This window comes from Heteronotia binoei, chromosome 13 (assembly GCF_032191835.1).
Source record: "Heteronotia binoei isolate CCM8104 ecotype False Entrance Well chromosome 13, APGP_CSIRO_Hbin_v1, whole genome shotgun sequence".
NCBI lineage: Eukaryota > Metazoa > Chordata > Lepidosauria > Squamata > Gekkonidae > Heteronotia > Heteronotia binoei.
The window spans coordinates 23,783,071-23,802,380 of record NC_083235.1 but is presented as its reverse complement, the minus strand read 5'-3'; the positions used below and the strand labels follow the sequence as shown (position 1 = coordinate 23,802,380).

The window sequence follows — 19,310 nt, the reverse complement described above, 5'->3', positions numbered from 1 at the left end:
ACTTATTTGCATATTGGGCTTTACCCCCCTGATTTAGCCAATCCTTCAAGAGCTTACAGGGATCTTAGTACAGGGTCTACTGTAAGCTCTTGGAGGATTGACTGTATCAGGAGGGTGTACCCTAATATGCAAAGGAGTTCCTGCTACAAAAAAAGCCCTGCTTCTTATACCAGAATCACAATCAAAATACAAAAGTCCATGTATATAAAGAAGCATGGTTTTAAGTTCTCATGCAAAGAAGTCTCACCGTACTGGTGGTCAATTCCCAATCACTCATCTGAGGCAAAAAAGGTAAATAGAAGAAGATGATATTGGATTTATATCCCGCCCTCCACACCAAACCTCAGAGCGACTCACAATCTCCTTTATCTTCCTCCCCCACAACAGACACCCTGTGAGGTGAGTGGGGCTGAGAGGGCTCTCACAACAGCTGCTGTTTCAAGAACAACTCCTACAAAAGCTATGGCTGACCCAAGGTCATTCCAGCAGGAGCAAGTGGAGGAGTGGGAAATCAAACCTGGTTCTCCCGGATAAGAGTCCGCGCACTTAACCACTACACCAAACTGGCTTTCTTATACTTCTTTATATGCATCCACTTTTGTATTTAGTATTGATTGTGAGCTACTTAGAGATTTTGGTATAAGAAAGATATGATTTGTACATACTGGTGTTTCTTGGTTATTTGGTTGCGATACCTTGGGGGTATTCTTGTTGTTGCAACCTCCAGATGGCAGCTGGAGATCTGGAATTGCAGCTGCTCTCCAGATGACAGAGAGCAGGTCCCCTGGAGAAAATGGCAGATTCAGAGAGTGGACTTCATGGCATCACTTCCCTGCTGAGGGCCCTTCCCACACCCTCTCCAGTCTGCACTCCCCAAATCTCCCTCGTATGATGTATATTTGGTTTGCACAAGGTGCCATTCAGGCCTAGCTGCAACCCCATATGAACTGAAGATGTATCCTAGAACACAACCACTATTACACTTTGGCTGTGCACCATGCAACAGCATTGATAATAGCTAGGGGTCGTTTTGTAGAAAAATAGGTGGAGCTCATCCAGGGATTGTTATGCAGCTGCACCTACTATTCAATGGACAAGGTGGGAAGGAGGAGGTGGAACTCTCAGAAAGGTTCAGGAGCTGCACTCCTGTGAGCTCCTGCTGAATCCGAAGCCTGAGAATAGCAGACAAGCCATCTATGGATTTAGTTCTTGGTCACCCATCAGAGGGACTCCAGAAATTCTTTGGAACACAGCTGGGCTCCAAAGGAACATCCAGCTCTAACCTCTTGGACTGTTCCCCCCCCTTCTGTTTCAGGCCGGTTCTCAGCCTGGCTTCCACAGGGCAGGGAGCGGCTGCTGTCCTGTCATCCCCTTAAATTCCGTTCTGCCCCGGACCTTGCTTCCCTCAGTGTTCTGTCCTTTTGGCCTGGGTGTTCCCCACCGTGTAGCTAGTCTCGCTAGGGTTAGCTTCTGCCCTTTCTTTCCAGAGCCTGGAGCCAGTTGGAGAAAAAGACAGCCGCTCTGTCCAAGAGTTTGGTCTTTCTCAAGATGATCCTCTTCCTTTCCCCGTCTGATGTTTTTTTTCCTTCTGCTAGAACTAGCAGACATGTGAAACGGGTTTTACCAGTTGCATTTGTAAATCAGTCAGTTTGCACTGAAGCTGATGCACATCCTGGTTTGGTGCTTTTTTAAAGTGTTGCATTGAGACTTAGATAGCTGGGGCCCAAGTCACAGCTCTGCCAGGAACTTGCGGCTCCCCATTTCCCACATGACTTTCAGAGCAACCTGCATCACTTAAATAGCCATAAATGAATGAAGGAAATATGCCCTGATCTGGATTAGCCCAGGCAAGCCCAATCTCATCAGATCATGGAAGCTAAGCAGGGCCAACCCTGGCAAGTACTTGGATGGAGACCTTGGAATACCAGGAGTGGGAGGGAGAAACAGGCTGTATCAAGCCACTTCTCTAAATATCCTCTGTGCCCCAGGAGGGGTTGCCAGAAGTTGCTGTGACTTCCAGGCACGTGTGCATACACACACAGGCTGGGCTTAGGTACTAGAACTAGTTATTGGCACTATTATTGATTCTTCATTGAGGAAAGCATGATACAACAATTGCCAGTCTACGCTGGTATGCAGATGGCGCATCCTTGTGTATGTATATATTGATTCATACCAAAAACATCAGGGCCCTGTGGGACCTACCACAGTTCCCCAAGGCCTGTAAAACCAAATTATTTAAACTCACTTTTAACAGTTGAAGGGAGGTAGCTATTACTCCACGGCACCAATAATCCCACTGAATCATTATAACTGAATCAAGAACATCTGAGTAATCAGAAACGCACGTCTTGGTTTTAATGATTGTAAACTGTATGAATGATTTTATTGTGTATTTTGTTTTTAATGTTTTATGTGGTTTAATCTGTTGTTGTTAGCCGCCCTGAGCCCGTCAGGGGAGGGCGGGATAGAAATCTGATAAAATAAATAAATAAATACAATTTAGCAAGCCATGGTTGCACTCTAAGTAAACTGTAGTTAGGGAGCAAAGAAGGGGACAAGCTGATGTCACACGCATCATCCTAATCCTTCTGGGGCCAGGCAGTGCTTAGCTTAAGAACATAAGAGAAGCCATGTTGGATCAGGCCAATGGCTCATCCAGTCCAACACTCTGTGTCACACAGTGGCCAATATATCTGTGTGTGTACATACACACACACATATATACACACACAGACTGTGGCTAATAGCCACTGATGGACCTCTGCTCCATATTTTTATCCAAACCTCCTCTTAAAGCTGACTATGCTTGTAGCTGCCACCTCCTCCTGTGGCAGTGAATTCCATGTGTTAATCACCATTTGGGTGAAAAAGTACTTCCTTTTATCCATTTTAACCTGACTGCTCAGCAGTTTCATTGAATGCCCATGAGTTCTTGTATTGTGAGAAAGGGAGAAAAGTACTTCTTTCTCTACTTTCTCCATCCCATGCATAATCTTGTAAACTCATTAGGGTTTGTAGAATGTTTCAGGATCAAGTGCCGTGTTCCACTGGAGAAAGTTTTCCTTCCAGACGTTTCGTTCTCAGCTGCAGAGAACATCCTCAGTGGCGTTGCAGCCGGAGCAGGCGCTCAGACCTTCTTGGCTGCTGTGCATTGAGTGGGGCCAGGGCTGCTGGAGAGCTGCTATTTGTAGGCTGGAGGGGGTGTGATGAAAGGGCAATTGTTTTGTGGATGTGCCCATTGTTTGGTGGGGCTTCCTGGAAGGGTAGTGATAAGGAAACTGGCTGTTGAATGTGACCATTGTTCTGTGTTAATTGCTGGGAAGGTTGGAAGGGGTTTGAAGATAAGGAAGATGGTTGTTGACTGTGCTGATTGTTCTGTGGAATTTGCTGGTTGTTCTGAGACTTTCTGCAATTTATAGTCTGTAGGGTGTTTTGCAGAGCTGGGTACCAAGATTGGTGGATGAAAATGCCTTCTTCCTTTCTGTTAAAATTGTGCTGGTGTTTGTAAATCTTAATAGCTTCTCTGTTCAGGCGAGTATGATAATGTGAGACCGTAGAAAGGACTTCAGTTCTTTCAAAGTGGATGACGTGGTCTCCTTCTTGAAGTGCATGTTCAGCTACAGCTGATTTTTCTGGCTGAAACAAGCGACAGTGTCTCTTGTGTTCGGTGAAACGGGTGTTGATACTGCGTTGGGTAGTGCCAATGTAGACTGCACCACAGGAGCAGGGTATTTTGTAGACCCCAGGGGTTGAAAGTGGATCTCTCATATCTTTGGCCAAGCGCGGCATGTGGCGGATCTGTTGTGTGGGCTTGAAGACTGTCAACATTATGGCGTTTGAGAATTTTGCCAATGCGGTCGGTGACAGATTTTATGTAGGGCAGGAAGGCTGTACCCACATTTGTGTGTGGCTCGGGATTTGGTGTGGATGGTCTCCTGGGATGGAGGGCTCTACTAATTTCTTGTTGGGAGTATCCATTGGCCTGCAGTGACTGTTTGAGGTGGTGTAGTTCCTGTTGGAAGTCCTTTCTACCGTCTCATATTATCATACTCACCTGAACAGAGAAGCTATTGAGATTTGCAAACACCAGCACAATTTTAACAGAAAGGAAGAAGACATTTTCATCCACCAATCTTGGTACCCAGCTCTGCAAAACACCCTACAGACTATAAATTGCAGAAAGTCTCAGAACAACCAGCAAATTCCACAGAACAATCAGCACAGTCAACAACCATCTTCTTTACCAGATCTGGGATTTTCAACCTTTTTGTACCTTGGGGGCATTTTTGACATTCTGATACAGTGTGATGCACACAGCCTCAAAATGGCTGCCCCTTGAGGAAGAGCCAGCCACAAAATGGCTGCCGCAACTTATCTTCAGTCACACAGTGAAGATCCTTTTGCTATGCTAGCCGCTGCTGCCAAAGCAGCATTTTAAAAAAATCTGCACAGCTGATGAAATCTTTGATGGCCAGACAGAAACCTTGCTGGTCAAAAACCTTACCTGTCCCCTGCCCACTTCCTGAAAACACTTGGCGGGCAACCTGAAAGGTGTTGATGGGTTCCATGTTGGGGGATCCCATACTAGATAAATGAATCCAAAGAAGAAACAAAGTGCTGCCCAGAAGACCAAAGCCCTACTGCAAAGCACCCCCCCTACAGAACCGAAAATTCTTCTCAGATGGTCATCTCTGCTGTCCCTTCTTTCTGCGATCATACCAGTTGCTATCAAGCCTAGGGAAGGGAGACTTAAAGGCTTGAAACGTTCTTAATTTTTTTTTAAGCCCCTGGGAATTCCACACTTTATATCACTTTCTGTATTCACAAGGGACGATGGAATGCATACACATACCGACAGAATCAGTGTCCTGTGTAAAACTAAGCACAAGCAGATAAACAGTTGGTGCCTTTGGCCACTGTCCATGCTTCCTAGGGAAACTTTTGAGATCTGTTCCTATAAACCAAAGTCAAAAGATTGCTGTTACTCAGATATGAGTTCTGGGGCCAGCTGTCTCATGCCAATTTTCTTTTCCTGTCAAGCCAGGAGCATCCCAGGCTCTCTAGCCTTCACCATCTGGTGTGCATTTGACACTTTCTGTGATTTCTAATAGTCTTCTGTGTATTCTTGAAATGAACGGGTTTTTTCCCTCCTCCTCAATGGAGAAGCTGCATCCAAGGACTCTGGTTTTACTTGTGGTCTGAATTGAGGAGTTCTTGTCAGTACTGAAGACTTCACAGTTGTTGGTAGAGGTGTACTTCAGAGTCCCCAATGAATTTGCCTTCCATGGTGGGGTTCAGGACTTCACAGCCTCTGTGGCTAATGTGGAGCTGTATAACTGAGCCCAGAAATGATTCAGGTCTATACAGACCATGTCTTACTTGCTTGAGAGAGGTTGGTAGATGAGTCAGAGCTGTCTTCATCGAATACAAACAACCATCCATGAAAAATAACCTGCCTGTCAGTATTGGGGAGGTGGTGGTTTTTACGCCCCATGCCTGAATGAGTCAGGAGCAGGAGGGAGAGGGCCTGCCTATGAGATATAGGCCTACCAGTTCCTACTGACAGCCATATTAATGGAGAAATGTGAGGTGATTCTATGCATAGAGACGAATGAGGCAGTTAAAATGGACTGTAAAACTTCAGGAAACAGGAGCACCCATTTTCTTTTCTTTTTAAATCACCACAGCTCACCATATGGAGGAAATTTGATTTTCTGCCTGCTCCTCTAGTTTTTAATTTGTATTTTTTTTAATTTGTAGTTTGTAAGTTTTTAATTTGTAGTTTTTAATTTTTTTTTAAAGGAGAACTTTTCAAACATTGCTGCCTCTTCTCAACAGACCAGTGACTTGTAATTCTGCCTAGTCAGTATTCTGCCATTTTAATTCAGCAACAAGCTTGTCCCTTTTTCTCCGTAAGAGTCCAGGAGGATCTTAAAGGCTAACAAAATTTGTGGTAGGGGATGAGCTTACTTCTTCAGATATAGCTGGAATGTGAGTCCATCTGTCCTATCCATCCTGACCTTTAATGGCATAACATACGCATTTAGACATATGCAGAGTAGAAAAAGAAGTTTTAAACTTTTGAAATAAAACCAAAATATATACATAACTTACAAATACAGTCATACTTGGTCAGTTTTAAAGTTTGCTGCAGCCTTATTAATCTCCAATTTAGTATCATTCAGTAAATGACAACAGAGGGGCAAATTAGTCCAGTAATCAGGAGACAGAGCTTTCCAAATAATTAATTACAGAAGTTATCATAGAAGTGGCAGTCAAACATATATGTTGAATCGAGTCAGGGGTATTTGCTCCACAGGAACAGAGTCTTCCACACAGAAGTATTCAGTGATATCTCTCCCCTGTAGAACTTTAGAGGTGAATGCATTTAATCTGGCAAGCATAAACACCCTATGGTGACTCGGGCTCATTAAGTCTGATAAATAGTGGGGCATCTTACCACAAGAAATATGAAGATCTAAGGAGGCTGGGGAGCAAATGTAAGGGTTAATTGGACATAATTTAAATCTCATCAGATGTAAAAAAAAATCATTAACTATTATCCCTAATTGATTGAGTTTGAACTTAAGAACCGCTGACCAGGTTGAAGTATATGGATCTCTTTTCAGACTGTCAGGTTCAGCTCCAAAATGAATTTTGAGCCTGTCCTATATATGGGAAAGCAGAGTGATTTCAGATGCCAGATGCAGGCAAATGACAATAAAAAGTGTGATTGGATCAGGTGCAATATGCAGAGAGGTGGTAGGCATGGAGAAAGCAGCATTGGTAATGAGACAGGAAACCTAGGTCTTGATTCAGTCCAGGAGAATGCATTGCCTTGAGCTTCGTTATCAGTTGCAGTTCTCATCTTCCTTTGAAATTCCTTTGTAAGAGAACTGCTACTTTTGGGTCAACAACTGAATGTCCTGGAAGGTTAAAATGTTCCCCACTGCTAATGTCATTTGGCATCTGAAATCACTCTACTTTCCAATATATAAGACAGTTGGTCTCACATTCTATCTGTATCTGAAGAAGAAAGCAATGACTCATGAAACCTCATCTCCTGCCACAAATTTTGTTAGTCTTCAAGATGCTATTAGACTCTTTCTCTTTTCTGCTCCTGTGGACAGATTAACATGGCTGCCATCTTGACCTTTTTCTCTGGAGTGTTAAAAAAAAAAATTAAACAAGCACTCCAAGATGGGAGATCACAGCCTTGGAGATAGGTGGACTGCTTAACCCCATCTGTTTCCAGGAAGGACCTTCCATCTCCCTTTCTTTCCTCAGTCCCTGTAGGCCTTCCTACCCTCCACTTCAATCTGATCCCCTTTCCTGCCCGTGCTCAGCTGAGGGGGATTCCCTAAAAAGGCGCTCTGGCTTGGCCGGCCTTTGTGATTTTCAACACACTCAGGAATGTTTACACAACATTGTTCCCAGAGTTTCCTTAGCTACAGGAGGAAATATTTACTGCCCTTTTGCTGTAGATCCTACATCTTTTGTGGAGGCAAAAAGGCCTTGGCTGCCAGCCTGTGATCTGGGCGCCCGCATAGCTGAACTCGGAGAGACTAAGCTTATGCCAGGGCCTTTCAAGTGGTCTGTGGCCCTGACTTTCCCCACCCTCCCTTTCCCTTTTGTTCTCGGCTACCCAGAGGCAGGGAATAACCCCAACCTTCCAAACTTGCCTGGCTTTGATCTTAGGTGATGAGTGGTATGTTTCCCCCTCTTTGGCCTAGCAGTGGAGCTGCCTGGTGTTGACTGAGCCAGCCCACTGAATAGGCACTGTGGGATTTTTCCTCAGCTTTTTAAAGAGTCCTGAGGTACAGGTGTGTTCGGCCATCTTGACAAATAAGTTCTTGGAATTGAAACCGGGCCCTGCTCAGATGAGGCCTCTGCACGGATGCCTTTGTCTTCCTGGGTGCCACTGTTCTTAGTTAACAGTAGTCTGCCCTGGCCTACTTTCACCCCTGAAGAATGCTGAAGTTGTTCCTCTGCTTTTCATCTGAATCCTGGACACCAGTCCGAGATGGAATTGTGCAAAAGTCCCCAAAGAGCACAGCTCAGGGAAGCCTCTGAGCTAGGGGGACTTGGGGATGCCCTGGAATTACAGCTTTCTAGACTACAGAGATCAGTTCCCTAAAGAAAATGGATATTTTGTAGGGTGGATGGTGTGGCATTGTACCCCACTGAGGTTCCTGTCCTCTCCAGGCTCCATCCCCAAACCTCCAGGAGTTTCCCAGCCTGGATCTGGCAACCCTACGTTCCCCCTTTCTTGCTGGTGTCCAGGGGGGGGACCTGGCAACCCTTCCCTGAGCCCTTGGGAGCAGCAAGATTGTACAAGCCCTGTGCTTCTGACTCAGCTCAGAGAGGCTTTTCAGGTTGGCTGATCTGAAGCTGAGGTAGCATCCCTTTATGTAGTCTCTGTAGCCCACCCTCCCCAAACATGTGACTGGGGTGGGACCAGGGCAGAACAGGTGGCAACAGTATATCTCAGGGGAAGTCCATGCAGTTTCCATCTAGATTTTGAGCCTTGTTATTGCACTGTGTTTATTGTGTGTGCAGGCTGGGTTTTGGAGAAATCTTACATTATAGTTGGGGTGTATGTGGACCTTTCTCCAACCTTGTTCTCAGGCTACCCCTTTTCCTCTTTTGCAGATGACGGCAAGATCTTTCACGGGAGTGGAGTAGGGGATCCCTTTGGGCCCCGCTGCTACAAGGGTGACATCATGGGCTGCGGGATCATGTTCCCACGTGATTATATCCTTGACAGTGAAGGTGAGCATCCAGAGCTTGGTGAATCTTGACACTGGATAAAGCAATAAATACATGCATTGCAGTAGATGGGCCCTGGAACTTAACTTGGATTGGAGTTGAGTATAGTTCAGCAGATGGTTCTCCCCTGGCCAAGTTCAACCCCTGTCTGGGAGGGGTGCCTTCAAGCTGCATACTTCCAAGAAAACTGTTTGGAAGTAAAAACTAGGGATGGGCACAAACCAACTTGCGAATCAAAGTTTGTGATTAATTGGTCTGGTTCATTGGTTCGCACAACACAATTTGGGCAATCGTGCTGTTTGTGAACTGCCCACAAAATGCAATTTTTTTTGTTGGTAGTTCCTAGATCTCTTTAAATGCCTTCCCTTAATTCACTGAGGCATGAAAGAAAGGCATTTACAAATCCCCCCTCCCCTGAAGTTCCTTGCCAGCTCACAAACTGGTTCAGGAAACTGAAAAGTTCGTGGGAATTGTGGTTTTTTATGAACCACGAACCTCCATTTTCCCAGTTCATGCCCTCTCCTAGTCATAACCATCAGATTTTACTATTCTGTATGCTTTGACAAAGGAATGATCTTCCCGCTACGCTAGTCCCTTCCAAGAAGTTCAGAGAACATCCAGAAAAGGACCATGGAATGCTCCCATGGCCAGTTCTTATCCTTCCTTCTTTCTGCCTCTCTCTTCCATGTTCATAGGCAGGGAACCTCTGAATGCCAGTGTTAGCAGGCAACATCATGGGAAGTGCTTGGTCTCTATGCCCTGTTTGTGAACCCTCCAGGGTACTGAGTTTGCCTCTGCTTGAAACAGGATGCTGGATTAAATGAACCACTTGTCTGATCCAGAAGGGCTGTTCTTATGTTCCTCTCTCCCAGTACAGAGAGGATTAGATCAGCCTAAGTTCATAAAATTCATCAACTCACTGAGATCTTTACTAGACCTTCTGTTATGGCCTGAAAAGTAAGGAAAAGAAGGAACCACCTTTTTAACGCTTCCAGAGGACATTTTTATTTGTCGTAGCTGAGCTAAAGGGCTTTTCCCCAGACTGGATGCATTCAGACAATACAGCTGTGTCCTTTCTTACTCTGGCTTTGCTGCCTTGTAGGATTGGCAGTGGTGTTGGCTTGGTGTCTGAAGTTTCAGAACTGTTGGTCTTTAGCGCACACACCTTGATTTTGATCCGCCTGCCATTTCCCCTTCCTCTGGGAGCAAGACTATCTTGCTTCTTGGTAAAGGAACGTTCCATCAATTTTGGAGAGGAAGAGCTGGGCGGAGCAAAACCAAAAGAAGGCACCACTGGCTGCTAGAAGGCCTTTTCAGTGGCAGCCCCACAATTATGGAATAACCTCCCTAGGGAGGTGTGCCCAGCCCCCCTTGCTTTTGATCTTCAAGGAAGCCATCAAAGGCATTAGACAACATTTGCCAAATATAGTTTTTAATCTATTAGCAGTCCTAATAGACATCTTAAAGTGTGGTCTTTTATGTGTCTTTTAATAACTGTTTATTTACATTACAAGCCGTCTCGAGTTCCACAGGGTCAAAAGGTGGGCAATAAATGTTTAAAATAATAAGCAGCAGGAAGCTTGTCTGGTGGCCCTGGATTGTCTCGGACTCTGAGTCTTACCTTATGGAGTACGTAGGTGGGGTCCCCAGCAACGCTCCCTCTAAGCCGCAGAGTCTTGTGAGCAAAAATTCTACTTTGTGAGCTACTGGCATTAAAATCTGTGAGCCTACTGCATAAATTACTGTGCTCTGGAGTCATCCTTCCTGAGCTAAGACAAAAATGCATGAGCTGGAGGCTAAAAATCTGTGAGCTAGCTCACACTAACTCAGCTTAGAGAGAACACTGGTCCCCACCAGTACTCCTAATTTGTGGAGTCTTGTGAGCAAATATTTGGCTACGTGAGCTACTGGCATTAAAGTTGTGAGTGAGTGATCTGGCTGCTGCGTAAATTAGTTTGCTCTGGGGCCATCCTTCCTGAGCTAAGACAGAAATGTGTGAGCCAGAGGCTCAAAAACTGTGAGCTAGCTCACACTAAAGAGCCCCGTGGCGCAGAGTGTTAAAGTTGCAGTACTGCAGTCAGAGCCCTCTGCTCATGACCTGAGTTCAATCCCAGCAGAAGCTGGTTCAGGTAGCTGGCTCAGGTTGACTCAGCCTTCCATCCTTCCAAGGTTGGTAAAATGAGTCCCCAGCTTGCTGGGGGGAAAGTGTAGATGACTGGGGAAGGCAATGGCAAACCACCCTGTAAAAAGTCTGCTGTGAAAATGTTGTGAAAGCAACATCACCCCCTGAGTCGGAAACGACTGGTGCTTGCACAGGGGACTACCTTTACCCTTTAGCTCACACTACCCCAGCTTAGAAGGATCACTGGTCCCCACCCTGATGTGAGTTACATCACCTCCTTCATTCCCATGTTTGGAGTATTCCACATTTGAGAAATGAGAACCCACAATTCACGACTGTTTGTTAAACAGGGTGAGGGGCCACAGGCTCAGCCTACGTGAATTGACCTTGTTGAGCAGAAAGTGTGTAGCTGTTGGGGGTCTAACCATCTGCCTGTCCTTCTCCGATGGGAGACCCAGAGTGCCACATCCAAAGACTTCCAATGGGTTTGTGGGTATTCTGCAGGTGACAGTGATGACAGCTGCGATACGGTGGCTCTCAGGGCCAAGCCCCCCCGGGGTGTGAGAAACGTCCTGTACCTGCACCAGGAAGCGGAGGAAGAGGAGGATGAAGAGGAAGACGGGGAGGACATAGAGCAGGAGCATGAAGGCAAGAAGGTGGTGGTAAGTGTGGGCCAGGCTTGCGGGGGAAGTGAGGAGGTGCTACAAGAATGTCTGCTGTGGCACCCGCACTACTTGTCTCAAGCAGTTTCCTGACAGAAACTCAAAGGCCTCATCCACATACATGAGAGAGACATATGTAGGCAGGGAATTGCTCCTAAAGTACATTGGACTGAGGCCACTGAAAAGCTTTAAAAGTTATTGCTTGGAGCCAGACCTCATTTTGGGCAGGAGCTCACAGGAGTGGAGCTTTGGAACCTCTAAAGTTTATTGTACTCTTTCTTTCTTATCCCCCCTCCCAAAAAACCCTTGCTTCTGGGCTCCATTGTTCAACCCTGCCCCCCCCCCCCGTGGGAATTTTCCTGGACTCTTAAGATTTGACACTTTTTAATATTTCCACCCCCCCCCCCCAAAAAAAGGGAAAATAACCAAAACAAATAAAAGCAGACGGATGGAAATCTTCATCATGCTGCTGTGGCCACATAGGAGAAAGTAATTGAAAAAGTATGATGGGAGTAAGGTTTTATTATGACAATTCTAATTCAAGAAGCATTTGAAGATAGATGCTGGGCTGATATAATTTAGTACACCTCCCGGTGATGTCAGAGGTGTGTGGCATATGCAAATGAGTTATGCAAATGAGTTGTGCTAATCAGCTCTAGCACCCCTTTTTCTATGAAATGACCCCTGCTTGGACCCTGATCTTACAGCGTCCTTGTTCACTATTGTTCAAAATCCTTCCGTTCCATTGACCACCATCACTCCCCGCCACCCCCCCCCCCAGAATTTTTTTTTGGCATCAGAATTAATTGGGAGATAGAGTTATGTAGCACATTAAGTAGATAAAAGGCAGAAGTGTGTAGCTTGAATCATTCTGGTTGCATCACTTGGAGTACAGAAGTATAAATTATTTACTGATGAGGGGTGGCATGTGAGCCTCCATCATTAAAAGAGTAGCACATACTTGTTAAAATTGTGATTGGGGTTTTGTGGATTCTGTGATCATGCCGTGCCAGGGCTGGAATCCAGGCTCCGAGTCTGGCAAGCTCAAAATCTTACCATTCAATTGTATCGTTATTGTTACCCTTTTGTTTCCTGGTATTCATGGCTGGAAACACGGCTTTGAAAAAATGTGTGGGAGCTTCTGCTTATAAAAACATTTATACTCCGGCTTTCCCAATGGCTGGGGGTGGGGAGGTGGGGAAATCAGAGGACGAATAACACAGAATTTGCATTGGTTAAGGGAAATCATCACATTGCTTATTGTTCTTCACGCTTAGTAGATTTTTAAAAAAATTACACAAAATGAGCAAGTTGGGGAGGAGCTGTGGCTCATTAGGTAGAACATCTGCTTGGCATGCAGAAGGCCTCAGGTTCAATCCCCGGCATCGCCAGTAAAAAGGATTAGGTGATGTGAAAGACCTCATCCTGAGACCTTGGAGAGCCACTTCCAGTCAGAGTATATAATACTGACCTTGATAGATTGATGGTCTGATCAGTATAGGAAAGCACTGAGGAGGGGCTGTGGCTCAGTGGAAGAGCCTCTGGTTTGCATGCAGAAGGTCCCAGGTTCAGTTCTCAGCATCTCCAGTGGAAAGAACCAGGCAGGAGGTGATGTGAAAGACCTCAGTGTGAAACCCTGGAGAGCCACTGCCAGTCTGAGTAGACAGTACTGAGCTTGATAGATCAATAGATCTGATTCAGTATATATATATATATAAAAAGGTAAAGGTAGTCCCCTGTGCAAGCTCTGGGGTAATGTTGCTTTCACAACGTTTTCACGGCAGACTTTTTACGGGGTGGTTTGCCATTGCCTTCCCCAGTCATCTACACTTTCCCCCCAGCAAGCTGGGTACTCATTTTATTGACCTCGGAAGGATGAGAGGCTGTCAACCTGGAGCCGGCTACATGAACCAGCTTCTGCTGGGATTGAACTCAGGTCATGAGCAAAGAGCTCCGACTGCAGTACTGCAGCTTTACCACTCTGCGCCACGGAGCTTCAGTATAAGTATAAGTACAAGGCAGCTTCATATGCATATGTCTTTCATTTGCATGAATTGTGCAGGTCTCAGAGTGTAGTTTTACAGAAGAGAAGTGTGAGCTTCTTCTGTTTGCGCGGGCTTTCAGATTTTCACTAGACATTGCCTTCATATTTTACACTTTTGGTTTGCAGCCACGAGGGCAGGGAATATTGTATTTTTAAAATCAGGCCTCCAAGCCAAGAACACTAAGATGCTGAATTTCTGTCCCTGATTCGCCCACTGATTTCATCGCCTTATACAGACTTACAGAAAGCACACGGCCCTGGTGAAAAAATGTCCTCCCCCCTGTAAAGCTTCTTGTGAAGGCTGGATCCTGCAGTCAGATGTGCAGAGTTGCATAGTTCCAATAGAGTTATTGCAGTTTTAGCCTAACAGCTCTCCTGACAGCTGAACCCAGTGCGGCTGCTCTTCCCATCTCTCAGTCGCATTCTGTCAAGGGATAGGTTATGCCTTTCTGCAAATCTGCAGGCTTACCATTGTCTCTTGGGAGTTTTCAGCTCCAGAAGAGCTGCTGATCTGCTGCTTTCTCAGCTGCCACATTTGTCCACCTGTCATCCCTTGGGATGGTTTATGTCAGGGGTCTCCACCCTCAAGGCCATGGACCGGTACCGGTCCGTGGCCTGTTAGCAACTGGGCCATGAGTTGTATAATTATTTTATTATATATTACAATGTAATAATAACAACAATAACAACATAAGAACGTAAGAGAAGCCATGTTGGATCAGGTCAATGGCCCATCCAGTCCAACACTCTGTGTCACACAGTGGTCACAAAAAGAAACGCCTAAGTGTTATCAGGAGGTCCACAAGTGGGGCTAGAAGACCTTCCACTGTGCCCCCCCCCCAAGCACCAAGAATACAGAGCATCACTTGCCCCAGACAGAGAGTTCTAACAATACACTGTGGCTAATAGCCACTGATGGACCTCTGCTCCATATGCTTATCCATTCCCCTCTTGAAGCTGTCTATGCTCGTAGCCACCACCACCTCCTGTGCCAGTGAATTCCACATGTTAAGCACCCTTTGGGTGAAGTATTTCCTTTTATCCGTTCTAACCCAACCGCTCAGCAGTTTCATTGAATGCCCACGAGTTTTTGTATTGTGAGAAAGAGAGAAAAGTACTTCTTTTTCTACCTTCTCTATCCCATGCATAATCTTGTAAACTTCTATCATGTCACCCCGCAGTTGACGTTTCTCTGAGCTAAAGAGCCCCAAGCGTTTTAACTTTTCTTCTTTAATCATTCTACATTGGATTTATATCCTGCCTTCCACTCCGAATCTCAGAGTCTCAGAGCAGCTCACAATCTCCTTTACCTTCCTCTCCCACATCAGACACCCTGTGAGTGAGGTGGGTGGGGCTGAGAGAGCTCTCCCAGAAGCTGCCTTTTCAAGGAGAGCTCTGCGAAAGCTATGGCTGACCCAAGGCCATTCCAGCAGGTGCAAGTGGAGGAGTGGGAATCAAACCCAGTTCTCCCAGATAAGAGTACGCACACTTAACCACCACACCAAACTAACAGAAATAAAGTGTACAATAAAGTACACAATTGTATCATCCTGAAACCATTAACGCCCCCACCCCCCGGTCCATGGAAATATTGTCTTCCAGAAAACCGGTCCCTGGTGCCAAAAAAGTTGGGGACCACTGGTTTATGTCTTTCAAACTCATGGAAGGGCTGTCCCACAGTGGACACATGCACAGCTTGTTTTGGGGTTTTCCCTTGCACTAGGAGTGCTGTTGGAGGTTTCCTGCTCTGGGAAGCCTTCAATCAAATCCTAGTGAGGTTCTAGTCTTGTTTGTGGGATTCCAAGAGGAAGGTGGATGGCCTCTCTGTGAACAGAATGCTGGACTGGATGGGCCTTTGGTCTGGTCCAGCAGGGCTCTTATGTTTTTAATGCAGGCGCTTGGGCACACCGGAGTTGGTATGCTCTCCCCAAACCAGGATTCTAAGCTGGGATTCAGTGGCAGTTGCCTGGAATACCTGGGAAAGGGGGTGATAGGGTGGCATGATAGAGGTTTACAAGATTATGCATGAGACAGATATGGTAGAGAAAGAAGTACTTTCTTCCCTTTCTCATAATACAAGAACCTGGGTTTTTGTGGCCACTGTGTGACACAGCGTATTGGACTGGAAAGGCCATTGGCCTGATCCAACATGGTTTCTCTTATGCTTGTGGGCACTCAATGAAATTGCTGAGCAGTCGGGTTAGAATGCATAAAAAGAAGTTCTTCTTCACCCAAAGAGTGTTTAACACATGGAATTCACTGCTACAGGAGGTGGTGGCAGCTGCAAGCATGGGTGGCTTCAAGAGGGGATTGGATAAACATATGGAGCAGAGGTTCGTCAGTGGCTATTAGCCACAGGGTATATAGATGGAACTCTCTGTCTGGGGCGGGTGATGCTCTGTATTCTTGGTGCTTGCGGAGGGGTCACTGATGGACCTTCTGATGGCGCTTGGGGTTTTTTGGCCACTGTGTGGCACAGAGTGTTGGAGTGGATGGGCCATTGGCCTGATCCCACACGGCTTCTCTTATATTCTTATGAAATACTAGGATCTGATCATTTCCTGTACTGGGAGTGAATGGGAAAGGAGGGGGGACTGCTCACAATCTGCTATGCCCCAGGCCCCTGTAGACCAGCCTAAGACTGACCAAGAGTCCCTCTCAATGTTCCCTTTAAGCTGCAGAATCTTGTGAGCAAAAATTCTACTTTGTGAGCTACTGGCATTAAAGTTGTGAGCTGCTGCATAAATTTTTGTGCTCTGGGGTCATCCTTCCTGAGCTAAGGCAGAAAAGTGTGAGCTGGAGGCTAAAAATCTGTGAGCTAGCTCACACTAACTCAGCTTAGAGGGATCACTGGTCCCTCTGTATGTTTTTTTCAAGAACAGATCAGCTCTTGTTTGCCACTTTGGCCAAATTAAACATGTGCAGTTTTATTGCACGCTCTGAGATGCCCAATCTATCCAGAGTTGGAAAATTTTTCTAAAATTGGATTACTCATCTAAGAGTCAGCTGTTGGGTGAAGCAAGTCTGAAGCTTCTGACTTTCTCTCCTCCCCCCTCCCCCCAGGTGTTCTTCACACGCAATGGGAAGATCATTGGCAAGAAGGATGCCGTGGTGCCATGTGGGGGATTCTTTCCCACCATCGGGATGCTGAGCAGCGGGGAGAAAGTCAAGGTGGATTTGCACCCACTCAGCGGCTAAGGACTTGGGGGCAAGGGAATCCCCCCCGTCTCTTTCATTTTGCCATTCCTCAAGGCTGCCCGATATATGATTGTGTGGGATGTTTTTCATTGCACTTCCAGCCTTCACCTCCGGGGGCAGCATTTATTTTGTCTGTTGGGCCGTATAGATGTCTGTATCTAACATCACCTGAGCTGCTTCCCTGTCTCTTTACTGCTGTCACAGTGGCTGTCGGGCCGCTGCCGGATGCTGGAAAAATCCCAGACCTGGGTTCAGGGGCTGGGGTGGAGGTTTCCTCCCATTTGCCTTGGGGCGCTTCAGGGAGCAGTTCTGAATTTTGCATGTGGCCCATTGACCCTTGTCCTTTGGAAGGAAGGATGGGATGGGGCTTCCAAGCATGCAGAAGGGTGAAGGCTGCCAGGCATTAATTCAAACGCTGATGGAGCAGTATCAGTACTCTGTCAGAGCTATGGACCTCCTGGTATTGCCATCTTAGGCGCCAGAATGCTGCTGCCTCAGCGGTACCCAACAGCCTCACAAAATCCCTTTCCTCCCCCTCCCTCTTTCCCCCATCTCCTCCAGCACTCCAACTTCTATGAGTGCTTTTCTGCTTCGTAAACATACTTAATTCCTTGCAGCCCCCTCCTTGGGATTCCATCTTTCCCGGAAGAGGGTAGGTGGGGAAGAATGGTAGGTGCCTTGTGGAATCCAGATTGTTGTCTCTCTGTGGGGTAGCCCGAGACAAGGAATGTCCTCTCTGCTCCATATCCCGCACACCCAGGGCTTTTTTTGTAGCAGGGACTCATTTGCATATTAGGCCACACCCCCTGGGGCTTACAGTAGGCCCTGTAAGCTGTTGGGGGATTGGCTACATCAGGGAGGTGTGGCCTAATATGCAAAGGAGCTCCTGCTGCAAAAAAGGCCCTGCACACACCAGCTGTTGAAAGAAAGGCTTTGGGGTTCTGTCACAAAATTATCTCCTATCGCCCTTAAGGTCCACACCTCTTCTGCCAAATTCTGTCCCTGGAGGGGAAGCGGGGGGCTGTTGCCCATTTGCCATTCCCGAAGCATGGCGGGGTTTTGTCATTGCATCGTGTAGGTCTGGGGCCGTGCTGCCCTTTGGAAGACGGGATACTCATCCTGGTTCTGCTGCTGCTGCTGTATATCCCTCTTCTGTTGCTGCTGTCACTGCAATTCGAGTCTGTTGATTTCATGTTGTTGGGGGGAGGGTGGGGGGAGAGATGAATGCATCGTGTCCTGCGATTGAATATATAATTTGCCTTCTACTTTCTTCCCTCTCTCTTCTTTTTATTTTGAGCTGTGGAGGAGGCAGCTCTGCCCCGTCTGTTCTGTCTCTCTCACTCTCCCCGGGCCTCCAGCTTGTCCCACGGTATCGCTTTCCTGCTCCAGCTTGGAAATTGACCAAGGTTCTATGGAAGGGGGGGGGGGAGAGACTGTCCTTGTTGGGCCACAGAGGCCAGACTCCCCCCCCCCACCAGCTCTGTGATCTTGGATAGCCACCAGGAAGCCTTTGCTTCTCAAAAGAAAAGAGGAGCCCTGAGACCCAGTGCACTGCTTCCTCCTTGTGGGCCCAGTTAACCTGGTTCTGCTGTACTGGTCCTGTTCCACAGCAGAGGAGAGCATCTTTTTGGGTGAAACATTGCTGCCTTGTCCCCAACCCTCCCTCCCTTAGGTTGCCTCCGTCTTCAACCTGGCTCAGTGCCCATTCCAGGTTTTGCTGATGGATATATATCACACTATCAAGCTTAATTTCTGCTGCAGGAGAAAGGGGGGGGGAGTGTCAGGGCCCAAGAGGTCCTGGCAGATTTTTATGGTGGAAGGATCCTCAGTGTGACACCCTCCCTGCGTCAAAGCTAGTTTGGTGTAGTGGTTAAGTGTGCAGACTCTTATCTGGGAGAACCGGGTTTGATTCTCCACTCCTCCACTTGCAGTTGCTGGAATGGCCTTGGGTCAGCCATAGCTCTGGCAGAGCTGTCCTTGAAAGGGCAGCTTCTGGGAGAGTTCTCTCAGCCCCACCCACCTCACAGGGTGTTTGTTGTGTGGGAAGAAGGTAAAGGAGATTGTGAGCTGCTCTGAGACTTGGAGATTCAGAGGGGAGGGCGGGATATAAATCCAATTTCTTCTTCTTCTTCATGGTCTGCTTTGGAACTTTATGGAGCAGGGATGGATGGAGGGGTGGGCTGCAACCCAATGCAGGCCTCTTCCTCTCCAGTTTCTGCCTGCCTGGGCTCCTGCTGAATCTGTGTGAATCTTTCTACACTCAGTAAAGCGGATATTTCCATATTTGTCAAGCACGAGGAAGAGGCCTTTGGCTTATTTCTTTTTAATGTGCACCTATTGCCTCCTCCACACCCCGAGCTTGGGCCTTCAGTTCATTATCTCTCCCCTCAGTTAGAACTTCCAAGCCCCCACCACCACAGTCTTCCCCTTTGCAAGAACGAGGGGAGGAAAAGTAAATATGGGCAGGGAAAGGGGGGGCCTGCTGGGAACGGGTGTGGGAGGCGTGGGGCTG

The 19,310-nt window shown here is 46.9% G+C and overlaps 1 protein-coding gene across 1 annotated transcript in view; it reads left to right on the top strand.

The window, feature by feature from the left end:
• Positions 1-18,063, top strand: part of SPRYD3 (SPRY domain containing 3) — a 54,855-nt gene extending 36,792 nt beyond the window's left edge. The window contains exons 9-11 of the mRNA XM_060252880.1: positions 8,656-8,775; positions 11,399-11,556; positions 16,664-18,063. Coding sequence (XP_060108863.1) covers positions 8,656-8,775; positions 11,399-11,556; positions 16,664-16,798 — 413 coding nt within the window. The 3' untranslated portion in view covers positions 16,799-18,063. The remainder of the gene's footprint in view (positions 1-8,655; positions 8,776-11,398; positions 11,557-16,663) is intronic.
• The last annotated feature ends 1,247 nt before the right edge of the window (positions 18,064-19,310 follow it).